The sequence below is a fragment of the Vombatus ursinus genome, unplaced genomic scaffold (assembly GCF_900497805.2).
Source record: "Vombatus ursinus unplaced genomic scaffold, bare-nosed wombat genome assembly UNPS02014807.1, whole genome shotgun sequence".
Lineage (NCBI taxonomy): Eukaryota > Metazoa > Chordata > Mammalia > Diprotodontia > Vombatidae > Vombatus > Vombatus ursinus.
This window is the reverse complement of record NW_020954585.1, coordinates 60,449,802-60,463,782: the sequence shown is the minus strand read 5'-3', so window position 1 is coordinate 60,463,782 and position 13,981 is coordinate 60,449,802. Positions and strand designations below refer to the sequence as shown.

General features: G+C 37.3%; 1 protein-coding gene across 1 annotated transcript in view; it reads left to right on the top strand.

The window, feature by feature from the left end:
* LOC114051892 (otoancorin-like) overlaps positions 1-12,464 on the top strand; it is an 83,360-nt gene extending 70,896 nt beyond the window's left edge. Inside the window, exons 28-29 of the mRNA XM_027874277.1 lie at positions 1,069-1,138; positions 12,416-12,464. Coding sequence (XP_027730078.1) covers positions 1,069-1,138; positions 12,416-12,440 — 95 coding nt within the window. The 3' untranslated portion in view covers positions 12,441-12,464. The remainder of the gene's footprint in view (positions 1-1,068; positions 1,139-12,415) is intronic.
* The last annotated feature ends 1,517 nt before the right edge of the window (positions 12,465-13,981 follow it).

The following is a 13,981-nucleotide window of genomic DNA, read 5'->3' as shown; positions in this document are numbered from 1 at the left end:
TATTTATTACTGTGCTGATGAATATGATGAATACAGAAAAGCATAGAAAGACCTGAAGTGATGCAGAATTAAGTAAGCAAAAACAAGAAAACAACAGGACCTGATTTTAGGTTCTGGATGTATTCCTTACTACTTATTTGACCTCGGTCATTCTATCAGTTAAGCATTAGGCTCTGGAAAGGCCTCATATAAAAGGCAGCAGAGTTGTTTGCATGCTGTCTTCTCAATTAGATTGTGAGCTCTTTGAGAGCAGGGCCTGTCTTTCTTTGTATCCCCCAGAGACTAGCACAATGCCTGACACATAGTAAAAAGTGAATCAATGGTTTTTGGCTGACTAACAAGAAGTGAGGAGGAAGAATGATGTAGATATGGGGTGCTGGTGTTGTTGTTAGTCATTTCAGTCCTGTCCAACTCTTCGTGACCCCATTTGGGGTTTTCTTGGGAAGGATACTGGAGTGGTTTGCCATTTCCCTCTCTAGCTCATTTTACAGATGAGGAAACTAAGGCAAACAGGGTTAAGTGACTTGCTTCTGGTCACACATCTAGTAAGTATCTGAGGCTAGATTTGAACTCAGGAAGATGTCTTCCTGACTCCAGGTCTGGGGCTCTATCCACTGCACTACCTAGCTGTCCAGATATAGGGAACAGCCAGTATAAAGAGATGGACAGGAGATAGTGTCATATATAAGGAACAGCAAATTATCTAATATCGCTGGAAATAAAGTGTATGAAGTCTGGAAAGATAGGATAGAGTCAAGCTGTGAACAGCTGAGTTACTTAAAGGTAAATCACTTAACCTTGCTGGGCATCAGTTTCCTTATCTATAGAATGAAGGAGTTGGATGAGATGACCTTTGAGGTCCTTTTGAACCCTAGAACTATAATTTAGAAAGTCTATGTACTTGGGGTGGAGTAGAATTGATAAAATATGCTTTGAATTATTTTATTTTTTCTTCTTCATGTTTTGGCTCTGTCACTTTGTGATGACCATGATGGGTTTGCTGGGCTTCACATCCAGCCAACTGTTGGTAGCCATGATACATTGTTCTTTGTGTCTTTTTTTTTTTAGGTGCTCCAGTCTTCAGTGGTTCTAGCCTTTGGCTATGTTGGCCTATGTTGGTCCTGTTGGAACAGCATTGGTGAGCTTACTATGAATGTAAAATCGTCCACCTGCATCAAACCACCAAGGGAGTCAGGAGTCAAAAGAATTTGTAGGATGAAAAAGAGAGCTCTAGTTTATGAAAGAGTTCAAGATCACCTCTTTTGTTGCAAACCCTTACCATTAGTTTCCACTGGGCATTTTATAGCTCCCCTGTATCACCTTTTTCCTCCTCTTTTTTTCCCCTTTTGTCCTTTCCCTATGGTCCTGGACAATCCAAAAATAACCATCATGTTGGAGAAGTTACGTATAGAGGATTGATGAAGAGCTAAAGATGGGAAATATAGATTACTTGAAAGTATCCATGATCTCAGGCTTGCGATCTCATTGTCTTTCTTGACACTTCTTTTCAACTCATTCCATATATTCAATCTCTTGCCAATTCTTGTCATTTCTACCTTCACAGCAATTCTTGTACATTCTCCTTCCTCTGTACACACAACCACCACTTCAGTGCAGGCACTCATTTCCTTACACCTAACCTACTACGATAGTTTTGTGGTTGGTCTCTGGGACATAAGTCCTTTCCCACTCAAGTCCATCCTCCACTCAGTTGCTGAAGTGCAAGTCTGTCCAAATCCTGCCTTCTCCATTCATTAGATTCCAGTGGCTCTCTATTACCTGTAGGATCAAATATAAAATCTTCTTTTTGTCTTTGAAAACCCTTCACAACCTGTTCCCTTCCTACCTTCCCAGTCTTCTTATACTATTCCCTTCTGCAGATTATACGATCCACTGACAATGCACTGCCTTCTTGCTCATTCCTTGCCCACAATGTACCATCTCCTGACTGTGCTTTTTACTGGCTGTCCCCCATACCTAGAATTTTCCTCCTCACCTCTCCCTCCTGACTTCTCTGACTTCCTCCAAGACTCATCTTAAATCCTACCTTCTTCATTCCTGACTTCCTCTCACTGTTAGTACCTTGCCTCTGAGATTACCTCCCTTTTACACATTGTATATATCTTGTATGTACATAGTTGTTTACATGCTGTCTCCTTCATTAGAATGTAAGCTCTTTAAGGGCAGGGACCATGGTTTTTGCCTTTCTTTGTATCCCCAGCACTTAGCACAGTACCTGGCATGTAGCAAGTGCTTAATAAATGCTTGCTGATTGATTATTGATTGATTGATATGTTACAAATTATCCACCCTCTCATGTTATTTTTGTCCATTTATTTTTCTAATATTCATCTAATGCATTAGAAGCCTTTTTTCTGCTTCTCTTAATATTTAATGGATGAAAGTGCCATTCTCAAGCTCTCCATCTGTTATTCTTCACCCTTCAGACCTGACTGGCCCACCTCCTTTTCAGTTATGTATGCCCTTGATATTGTGGCTCCACATGCACAAGTCATTGTTGATAATATGCTGCAGACTGCTTATACCCACTAAGCATCTTTCTGTTGCCTTATGGGCAAACCCTGTAATCATGGTTCTTCTGAGATCAAAATATTCTGCCATTTAAAGCCACATAACATCAGTGGGAGAATACTGGTGTTAAAAATAGAATCTCTTGAGGTAGCAAGTGAACTATTTAGGATCATTAATAGCAGTGGATAAATTTCCTAATTGGGATCTGGCTTAATCTCCTATTCTAATGTGGATATAGATCATTGTTCCAATAGACTAAATTGTTGCATTGCTTGCTATAATCTTGCTATAAGCAACACTGAACTCTTTTTAGTAACTATGAATCTCGTAAAGAGAGTCCTATTATTTTTCTGGGACTCAGTGCAATAAACATATCATCCAATCCAATCCAATAAGCATTTATTCAACACCTTCAATGTCCTGGGGATATCTTCTACAGAAGGGCTTCCCATTCCCCCTAGGTGCTAGAGCTTTCCCCTCTAAGGTTACCTTCTGTCTACTCTATATGTATTTTCATGTACCAATTTATGTTCATTTTATCTTCCCCATCAGAATGTACATTCCTTGAGGTCAGAGACACTGCTTTTCTTTATATCCCTGGTACTTAGTACAGTGCTTGGCACATAGTAAGAATTTAATAAATGCTTGTTAATTGATACAAAGATGAAATGATAAATGGCCCCTTCCCTCAAGGAGCTTATATTCTACTATGGTGTGAATATGACACAGAAAATAGATATCCATATGTGGAGGAGGAAGCTCTATCAGGTATAGGAACCAGGAAAGGATTCCCATAAAAGGCAGCATCTGAGCTGAACCTTGAAGGAACCTAAGGATTCTAAGAGGCAAGAGTGAGGAGGGAGTGCATTCCAGGCATAGGGGGATACAAAGACAAAAGTATAATAATCCCTGCCCTAAAGGACATGGCAGGAAGAGGCAGAAGCTGGAATGTTGAGTTCAGGAAACAGCAAATAGACCAGTTTGCTAACATGTAGCACAAGTGAAGGGGAGGGACATGCAATTGAAAGGTAGCCTTGAGAGGTAGGTTGCAACCAGATTGTGAAGACTTTAATTGCCAAACAGACGAGCTTCTATTTTACGGGTTTCATTATCTTCTCCGTGCAGATGAATTCCATAGCTATGTATCTATCCAGTCCTAGTCTCCAGGACTATAGGACCACATCACAAAATGCCTATTGAACATTTCAGACTTCTTGTTGTTCAGTTGTTTCAGTCGTGTCCAACTCTTTGTGACCTCATTTGGGGTTTTCATGGCAGAGATATTAGAGTGGTTTGTTGTTTCCTTTTCCAGCTCATTTTACAGATGAGGAAACTGAGGCAAACAGAATTAAGTAACTTGCCCAGGGTCACACAGGTAGTAAGTGTCTGAGGGAAGATTTGAATTCAGGTCTTCCTGACTCCAGGTTGGGTGTTCTATCCACTGTGCTACCTAGGCGCTCATCTGAAATTTAGCATATCCAAAACCGAGTTCATTGTCTTTCCTCTCAACCCACTCCTCTGCTGAGCTTCCTTACTATTGTTGAGGGCTTCTAGGCTAAAACATAAAGTTGGCATTTAAAGCTCACTACAACCTATTCCCATCCTATATTTCTAGTCTTCTTGCACATGACTCCCCTCCACGTACCCTGTGGTGGAGACGAGTGGGCGTTTTTTGCATTAACCTTATTAACATTAGAGGTATAGGAAGAGCATCATACTAGACTGCTTGCAATTCATCTGAAAGTTTTGAGAATTTCAATTTTCACATGTCATTTGTTTTTTTCCTACCTTACCAAACTTTCTAGGTGATGTGGATAGTGCAGTTCTTGGGACCCATAAAATGAGTCCTTCTCTTTCTTGATATTTTCAGAGTCCTCAAACAGGAAAAAAAATGATTAAAAATTTTTTTTCCAGCTATTAAAACAATTCTATATGTAAAAGCTTCATTCTGACTTGAGAATTTATAGACAATTATGAAAACATAATCAAAATCTGTATTTATGTGGCTAGGCATCTGTAGATTTTTAAGTGGAGCTAAAGATGGTTCAGGACTTTGCTCCACCTTTTCAGTTAATTTTTTGAAAAATTACTTGCTGGGGGCAGCTAGGTGGTGTAATAGATAGAGCTCTGGCCTTACAGTCAGGAGGACCTGAGTTCAAATCTGACCTTAGACACTTCACACTTACTAGCTGTGTGACCCTGGGCAAGTCACTTAACCCCAATTGCCTCACAAAAAAAAAATACCAACCAAGCCTTTTGTGTTTTTTCTTTTACCAGCTGGAAAACATTGAGGAGCCAACTACATATATTCCAGTCAATAAGTAGAAATTATCTAATCTTGGGGGCAACTAGGTGGTGCAGTGGATAAAGCACCAGCCCTGGAGTCAGGAGGACCTGAGTTCAAATCCAGCCTCAGAAACACAATACTCACTAGCTGTGTGACTCTGGACAAGTCACTTGACCCCAACTGCCTCACAAAAAAAAAAAAAGAAATTATCTAATCTTGTCGCCTTTCTCAAAGTACGGTTTACTAATCAATTAAGAATTAGAGCTTTTACACCTTTATCATTTCCCCTCTTTTGAAGATATATTTTATCCTCAAATCATAGGAGGGGAAGGATTATTTAGACAGAAAGAATATGAAAATGTAAGGATGTAATCTTATATCCTAATATATAACTATTAAACCAATGGGCAAAGAAATGTCAAGTCTAATAATTGATTTGTCCTAGTTGCCTAGGTTAAGGAAGTTGAGACAAGTAATGGCCACAAATTCAGAATAGTAGAAATATATACAATAAGGTCCTTCATACCTGCATTCCATTATAGTAGGCTTAGTAATTCCAGGTGATTGTAACAATAAATTTCACTATAAAACATCTGTAGTTCTTCTGTCATGGTTAGAGAAATCTGCTATGAAAAGAGGAGGGACATGGTTTTACAAAATTCCTTTAGCTCTGTTTGATTTCAGGTAAAGGTCATAAATACCTTTTGGAACAGCCAGTCATGCAACAGAGTTCCACACTGTTCAAAAGTTCCCATAGCCAGACTCATTATCTACAAGATGGGAAATATTCCTGTTCAAAAAGGAAATAGGACAGTGAGGAAACTGAGTCAAGAGGATCCTGCCATTACCTTCATAAGGCCATCTTCTCAAACTTCCCAGGCATTTACATTTTAAATAGTCCTCCCTTTGAGTAACTCTTGGCATCTTCCCTTGAATAGTGGACAACTTTTGACAGTTTAAAAATAATTCAAAGTTATATCTAGATTCAAACTCAAAGCAAATAAAGTCACAATCTCCAAAAGTTCCACCTCATATAGCAAGTTCCAGAGTTTACAACTTAAGAGCAGAATACAATTATTTCCCAAATTAATAGTAATATCACAATAAGGTATAAATTGCTACAATTAGTAGCAATTACTAGAAACATTTATCCATAGTACTTATTAAGTATGTACAAGGACTTTCCAAAAGCTTTTAGGTTTCTTTTTCTCAATTTAATACATCCTTTATGCAAAAGTCAGTCATAGAAATAAAGAAAATTATCACATTTTGGGGTTTTACACATAAAATTAATACATAATTCATTCAAAACCCAGAAAGACATTGGCTACAGATACTGTTTAATGCACTAGTGTCAAATTCAAATGGAAACAGGCAACTAATCCCATACATAAGGATCCCTGTGGGCAATATATTGGCTCAGTTTTAAAGTGTAATATTCTGTTATTTTTTTTTGGTTAAATATTTCCCAATTACATTTTAATCTGGTTCTGTTTTTGACACCTTTGACTTAATGTACTGTATATCAATCCCTAGGACAAAAGGGAATAAACTTTGGTCTAGTGACCCAAAGTTGACTCAAAGATATAAATAACACTGGGGGGTGTGTGTGTGTGTATCAGTTGAATTACAATTTACCCAGTGAGTTTCCATAGATTTCATAATCAGTAGTCAGACAATTTACCACATTAATAATTTCTTTGCCATAAGCAAAACTTTGCCATTCCCCACCCCTTTCCACACCCCCTCCTTAGGCTATGAATATATGTTTGTGTTGGGAAAGGGGATCTTAGTTCTTCCATAAGCCAATGCCTTAAAATTATCTCTGGTCTTAGGGTGGAATTTATAAGGCCTCTATTTACACCCCACATCTACTCCCACCCTATCCCTAGCTTTTTTCAGAGCTGACAAGGATTTATGATCTTACTCGAAGCAAAAATTCAGAGGCTCTTGGCAAGAGACAAAGCTTCTCAATGAAAATGGTCTTTCCAAGGTACTGAGTTAACTTTAACAAACTGAATGTACCTATTTTGAATACTTAAGACAGAAGGACATTGTCTTCCAGACAAAAGTCATTAATAAGTAATAATTCACAGTTATAAAATCACAACATTTAGATAAAGAGAGGAGCTCAGTACCTCTTTACTTCCAAATCATCTCTCTCTCTCTGTGTCTCTCTCTCTCTCTTTTTTTTTTTTAAGGCAATTGGGGTTAAGTGACTTGCCCAGGGTTCACACAGCTAGTGTCAAATGTTTGGTCTGAGGTCACACTTGAACTCAGGGTCCTTCTGACTTCAGGGCCGGTGCTCTATCCACTGTGCCACCTAGCTGCCCCCCAAATCATATCTCAAACCATCTTCATAACTAATTTTCTTCACTGCACTGAGTGTATCATTTGCAAATTAGCATGTTTTCTTAATAAGTGAAATTAATTACAAAACTTTATTTTTTCCTTGATTAGAATTGAACATTTTCTCATTTTGTCAAGTAAATTGCCTCTAATACGGTTTCTTACTTTTGTTGTTGTTGAGTTATTTCTGACTCTTTGTGACCCCATTTGGGGATTTCTTGGCAAATATACTGGAGTGGTTTGCCATTTTCTTCTCCAGCTCATTTTACAGATGAGGCAACTGAGGCAGCCAGATTTAAGTGACTTGCCTGGGGTCACACAGCTAGTAAGTGTCTGAGGCCAGATTTGAATTCAGGAAGATGAGTCTTCCTGACTTCACCTGTACCACCTACCTGCCTGGTTTTTTACTTAAGAGCTAGTAAATTCAAGGTTTATTTTCATTCCAGTTAAGTGACTTTGCTTTTAATTTACCTAGGCAATTGAATTCTGCCAATTCTTTCACAGAAGACTACAATGGCCCACTCTTAAAAAGATATATTGAATTTTCCCAAATTACTTGCTTATTTTCACAAGCTTGCTTCTTTCCAAGTCAGAGAGAAGAATGAATACCTGTTAGGCAGTTCTCCAGCACCATATTGAGATATCTTGAAAATCTATGCCTGAAAGCTTTTTACAATGAGATCATAGGATTTAGAGATGGAAGGGACTTTATAGATTATTGACCCTAACCCTCTCATTTTAGAGATGAGAAAATGAGGCCCAGAGAAGTTAAGTAACTTCCTTAAAGACCTCACTTAGTAAGTAATAGAATTCTGATTCATATTCAGATAATATGACTGCAAAACCAATATGCTTTTCAGGATGCCATTTTGCTTTCAGTATGAGGATTTTTAAAAAATTTAGTCTGATTTCTATTGCTATATCCAGTAGTCTTTTCTGATGGCTTTTTTTTAAAATTTTTATTTTTTATTACCAAACCTGATGAACTTAGCAAACATCAACAAACATGAACATTTCACTATATAGGAAACAGTTCAAAAGAGGGTCATATATGCAACTGGATTTCTGTTAACATTGTCTTTTAAAAAAGTATATTAAATTTGACATGATAATAACAAAACTGCCTGTTTGTCTTTATTCCTGTCTGAGTATCTCTTTGCTCTCATATATATTTTAAATGTTTCATTAATAGTCTCTTATTTTTTCTTTTCATTTCTCTTCTTTTTTTGCATCACTATCTTCTCTCCCCCATAAAAGCCCTCTCTTGTAACAAATAAGTGTATAGTCAAGAAAAATAAATCAACACATTGATTGTTACACTAAGTTCTTAAGTCATTTGGAGTTGTTTGCCTTCACATTATAGTGATTACATAAATTGTTGTGTTTTATTTTTTATTCTACTCATTTCCCTCTATGTCAATTCATACAAGTCTTTCTAGACTTCTCAGAATTTCTCATATCCATAACTTCTTATGCAATAATAATATTCCATTACATTCATATAGCATAATTTTGTTCCTATACCACAATTTGTTCAGTGAACACATACTTTGTTTCCATTTCTTTGTTATAATAAAAAAAAGAGGTACTATAAATATTTTTGTACATGTGAGTCCTTTCCCTCTGCCATTGTCCTCTTTGGGATATAAGCCTCATAGTGGTATCACTGGCTCAAAGGGTCTAATTCCATCTTCTTAAATACCACTGACACTTCCACACTTAGTATATTGGGTACTGCAGTGGTTTTTTTCCTCATTGCTGATGACAATATATTGCCTATAGGTGTGCTATTGCATTTCTCATCTATTTGTCATCCTTTAAGTTTCATCTATACATGCTCTTAGTATGATCTTACTTAGCTGGATCTCATACCAAGATCTATGAACTCTCATTTGCTTTTAAATTACTATTTGCTATCTCATGAGGTGAGACTGCTAACAATCTTCTACCAGTAATGTTTTGCAAAGAGCTTATACTTTATTTTTTAACTATATTTTATTTTTTTAATTAGCAATCATTTGTCTTCTAACCCTTCCACCCCAAATACTCACCCAACTTGAGAACTAAAAAAAAGCAAACTCTGTTATAAACATCCAAACAAATTTCTGCATTGGCCATGAGGAAAAAAAATTGCCCTCATTCTGCTTTCTAAATCCTTCACCTCTCTATGAGGAGGTGGGTAGCATGTTTCATTAATATTCTGGAATCATGGTTGGTCATTACACTCATAAGAGTTCCTAATTCTTTCAAAGTTGTTTGCCCTTACTGTATTGTTGTCATTGTAGAAATTGTTCTCCTGATACCATTCACTTCACTAAGCATCAAGTCATACAAATCTTCCAAGGTTTCTTTAAAACCATCCCTTTTATCATTTCTTAAATCACAATAGTATTTGATGACATTTATATATCACAACTTGTTCATCCATTCCCCAATTTATAGGCAGCCCCTCAGATTCCCATTCTTTGACACTTCAAAAGAGCTATAAATACTTTTTGTACATCCTTGGAGTTTGTTTTGCTTAGGAGTAATCCCTCCCTTAAACTACCCTCCCTCTAATCGCCTCTCCCCCTTCTCCCCTTACACTTCTATTTCCCTTCTCTCTCTCTCTCCTTCCTTTTCTTTAACCAGTTCTGAAGAGAGCAAGGTTAAAGTATCAACTGCTCTCTTCACCCCTTCCTCCTTATTTATATAAATGTCTAATTGTGTATCCTAATAATAAGATAGTACCCTAATAATGAGATAATGAGGTAATTTCCCCTAACCATCCTTTTCCTCCCCACTCTGGCCCCCAGTGTATTTCTCTTCTTTTCTCTTTCCATTATTCTCTTAAGATCATCAAGATATAACACAACCACTCCCAGGCCTTGTCTAATTAACTCCCTTCACAACCCCTGATGATGATCAGTATCAGAAGAAACACATGTATCATCTCTCTAAATTGGAATATAAGCACTTTGTCTTTGTTTGATCAATTGTCATTGTTTATATTTACTTTTTATGTTTTTCTTCACTCCTATTTAAACTTCAGAGTTTCTATACAGCCTGGTCGTTTCATCAGAAATGCTTAGAAGTACTCTATATCATTAAAGGTCTATTATCCCCCTATAGGTAAACCCATATCTTTTTACTTCTGGATCATATTCCAGGTTCTTTGCTTTTTTGTGGTGGTGGCTGTTAAATCCTGTGTGATCCTGATTATGGCTTCTCAATTCTTGAATTCTTTCTTTCTGGCTGCATTCAGTAATTTTTCTTTAACTTGGAAGCTCTGGATTTTGGCTATGGTGCTCCTGGGAGTTTTCATTTTGGGGTTCTCTTAAGTACGTGACTAGTAGATTCTTTTTATTTCCACTTTGCCCTCTGGTTCCAAGAAATCTGGGTGGTTTCAAAATTTCTTGAAGTATAATGTCTATGCTTTTTGGGGGGTCATGGCATTTTAGTAGTCCAATGATTCTTAAATTTTTCCTCCATGATCTGTTTTTCAGGCCAATTATTTTTGCTATGAGATACCTTATATTTCCTTCTTCTTTTTTCATTTTTTCTAGTCTTCTTGAAGTTTTTTTTTAAAAAAACATTTCTTGTTGTCTCATGGAATCATTGGTTTCTATTTAGTCCATTCCAATTTTCAGGGAGTTTGTTGCTTAGGCAAGGTTTTATACCTCTTGTGCCAACCTGTTAATCCCCTTTCCAGGTTTTTCTTTCATGGTTCTCATTTCTTTTTCAATTTTCCCTCAAGTCCTCTTATATCATTTATAAAAACATTTTAACTCTTTTTTTAAAATTCTTGCTTCATGTCTTGCAGGAATTCTAATTGAATTTTTCTCTGAGACTTGCTTATAGATGTTTTGGAGTCATTATCTTCTAGTCATTATAATATGTCATTATTGTAGTATTCTTTTTTTGTTTGCCCATTCTTCCAGCCTCCTTCCTGACTTCAGATTTGATATTAAGGCTGGGCTCTACTTTTCTGGAGGGAAGGTCTGGTCTGATCCTGTTGCTGCTTTTTTTTTTTTTCAGGTATTGCATATTGTGTTTTTATAGGATATCAAGAATAAACTAGGGTTCTACAAGCCTTCTGTGCTCACAAAGTGGTTTGATCCAGGGCAAAGTCTGATTGTTGCCCCACCTCCTCCACCATTCCAAGCTCTGTAAGTTCTTGATCTGGGTTTTGGTCAGAGGAAGAAGAGAATGCTGCCAGACTCAGTTCCTATCAGTCAGCTAGGAAGTTCTGCTGGTTCAGAGTTGACAGAACTTTAGGCTCTCCTTTGGTCTGGGACTCCTGCCCTGATTATTCTTCTATAGGCTGGGCTAGATGGTAGAACTGAGATTACACTCTGCTCCTGGGGTCCCAGACAAACCACTGCTGCTTGCTTCTGAATTTCCTCCTCCCTAACCTGGAATAACACTTCTGTGGTTACTTCCCCTTTACAATCCACCTTGATGTGTGACCAGAACTGGGGAGTGGCTAAAGCTGCCAGTTGGCACCTGTACCTAAAAATGCCCCAATATGAGTCTAGGGTGCCTTGTATTAGTCTAGAATCTCCTTTTGTCCTGGTGCACAGCCTGTCCCTTAGTGATCTACCAATAGAGTGCTGCTTCCCCAACCTAGTCCCCATTTTCAGCAGACCTCTTTGTTTCCTTATATCAATGTGGGCTGGACAAAGGACTCATTGTGACTTTTTCTGATTTCCCCATCAAGGTTCAGTCTGTTGCATTTTCTAGATCTGTTTGGAGGAATTTTGTGAAAGTTGGCTGCATTACTTCCTGCTACTCTGTCATCATGGCTCTGCCTGATTTTAAAAAGTGTCCTTGACTGCCATGCCTTTTGCCTTGGGCTTATCTCAACTGTTAGAAAATCCCTCCAGCCTTTGTTCTTAGGACAGTTTCATTTGCTTATTCAGACACAAAGAAGTTATAGGAAGGAAGGAAAAGTTTTTATTGATATGAGATAACATATAGCAGATCCACATTTATAAGTTAAATCTCAATATGATGTGAGTGAGAAGTAGACACAATTCAAGTAGATTTTTTTTAACCAGGATTGGATGGGATTTCCATTCTGGTTTTATTTCAGTTTATGGCTAAAATCTTTGGCTATTTCCTTATAGGATAGTTGTTCAGCAGCATCAAACTAAATGAAATCCCAGAAAAGATCAGAGACTAGTTGATGCATTGGTGGTCATTCTACCACTTAGAAGTGAAAATGCAACACTTTGTGACATTAAATTGATTTCTCAAATGTTTCAGGTGCCTAGGATGTTCATGGGAGTGAACAGAGAAGCTGCTCGGAAATTACCAGGGTTTTTTTTTTCCCTCCACCTTACTTTGTTTTGTGCTCTCTTGACCCTTGGAATTAAAAGCATTGTTGTAGTAAGTAAATGGTATTCATTCATTACCAAGCAACAAATCAGTTATCCATCCTTCAGCAGAGTAAGATGCAGAAGCCTTTGTGACTGCTGTGATGATGTCATTTCTGAAAATTTGCAGGATGCCTCCAGCCCCATGGCAACCAGAACATGCCAGGGCTCAGGAAAAGACTGAAACAGAGCTGCTTTTCTAATGAAAACTGCAGAAAGTAAATTTTTCAAAAACAGATTCTCATTCTGTCATGTGGTTGGAGGCCCCCTCTCTACCTGCCTTTTTTTTTTTAAAGATAGATCACTCAGTTCCCATAGGAACTCAGATGATTCATTAGCAAATCTGTGCTAAAATGTCACATGATTGAAAATCACACCTTTCACAACCAGAGTTAGAGGAGAATTCTTTGCCAGAGAAGAGATAAAGGTAATCAAAAAAAAAAGATAGTTTGACTACATAAAATTAAAAAGATTTTCATGAATAAAATCAATTTAGACGGAATTAGAAGAGAAAATATAATGTGGGAAAAAATATTTGCATCAAATCTCACCAATAAAAGTCTGACATCCAAAACACACAGGGAATTAACATATATTTAACACCAAAAACCATTTCCCAGTGGTTATGGGATATGAACAGTTTTCAAAAGAAGAATCGCAAACTATAAATGACCTCCTGAAAACATGTTCCAATCACCAATAGTAAGAGGAAAACAAATGAAAACAACTCTGAGGTTTCACATTACACCATGCATATTGGCAAATATTTTTAAAAAAGATTAAAATAGTAAATGTTGGAAGAACTGCAAAAAGATAGGCATGTTGATATATTGTTGGTGAAGCTGTAAGGTGTGCCAAAGGTTTGGGATTTTCATCCAGAATTATGCAAGAAAAGTGAGTGCCCATACCTTTTGACCTAGCCATTGAGCATATACCCCAAGGACGGCAAAGACATAAACATCTGTTATATACTAAAATACTTTATGGAGTCTTGTCTCCACCTCCTGGCTTCCCTGGCTTACTTCTCAGCCAAAATCCTACCTTCCTCAAGAAGCCTTTCCTGGGCCTCCTTGATGCTTGTATCTTCCCTCTGTGACTATTTCCAATTTATCCTGAATATATCTTGTTTATACATAGCTGTTTGCATGTTGTCTCCCCCATTAGATTGTGAGTAATCTTAAGGGCAAGGACTATTTTGTCTTTCTTAGTACCTTCAGGACTTAGTACAGTGCCTGGCACATTGTAGGTGCTTAATAAAGGCTTTTTGACTTGACTTGCCCCTTGATTGACATATGGCTGAAAAAATTTAGGTATGAGAATATAATGGAATATTATTGTGCAGGAAAAATAGTAAATATGAAGAATTCACAGATATGTGGGATGATTTGTATACACTAATTCAGAGCAAAATAATCGGAATCCTAAGAATCCTAAGAACATAATGACTCTACAACAA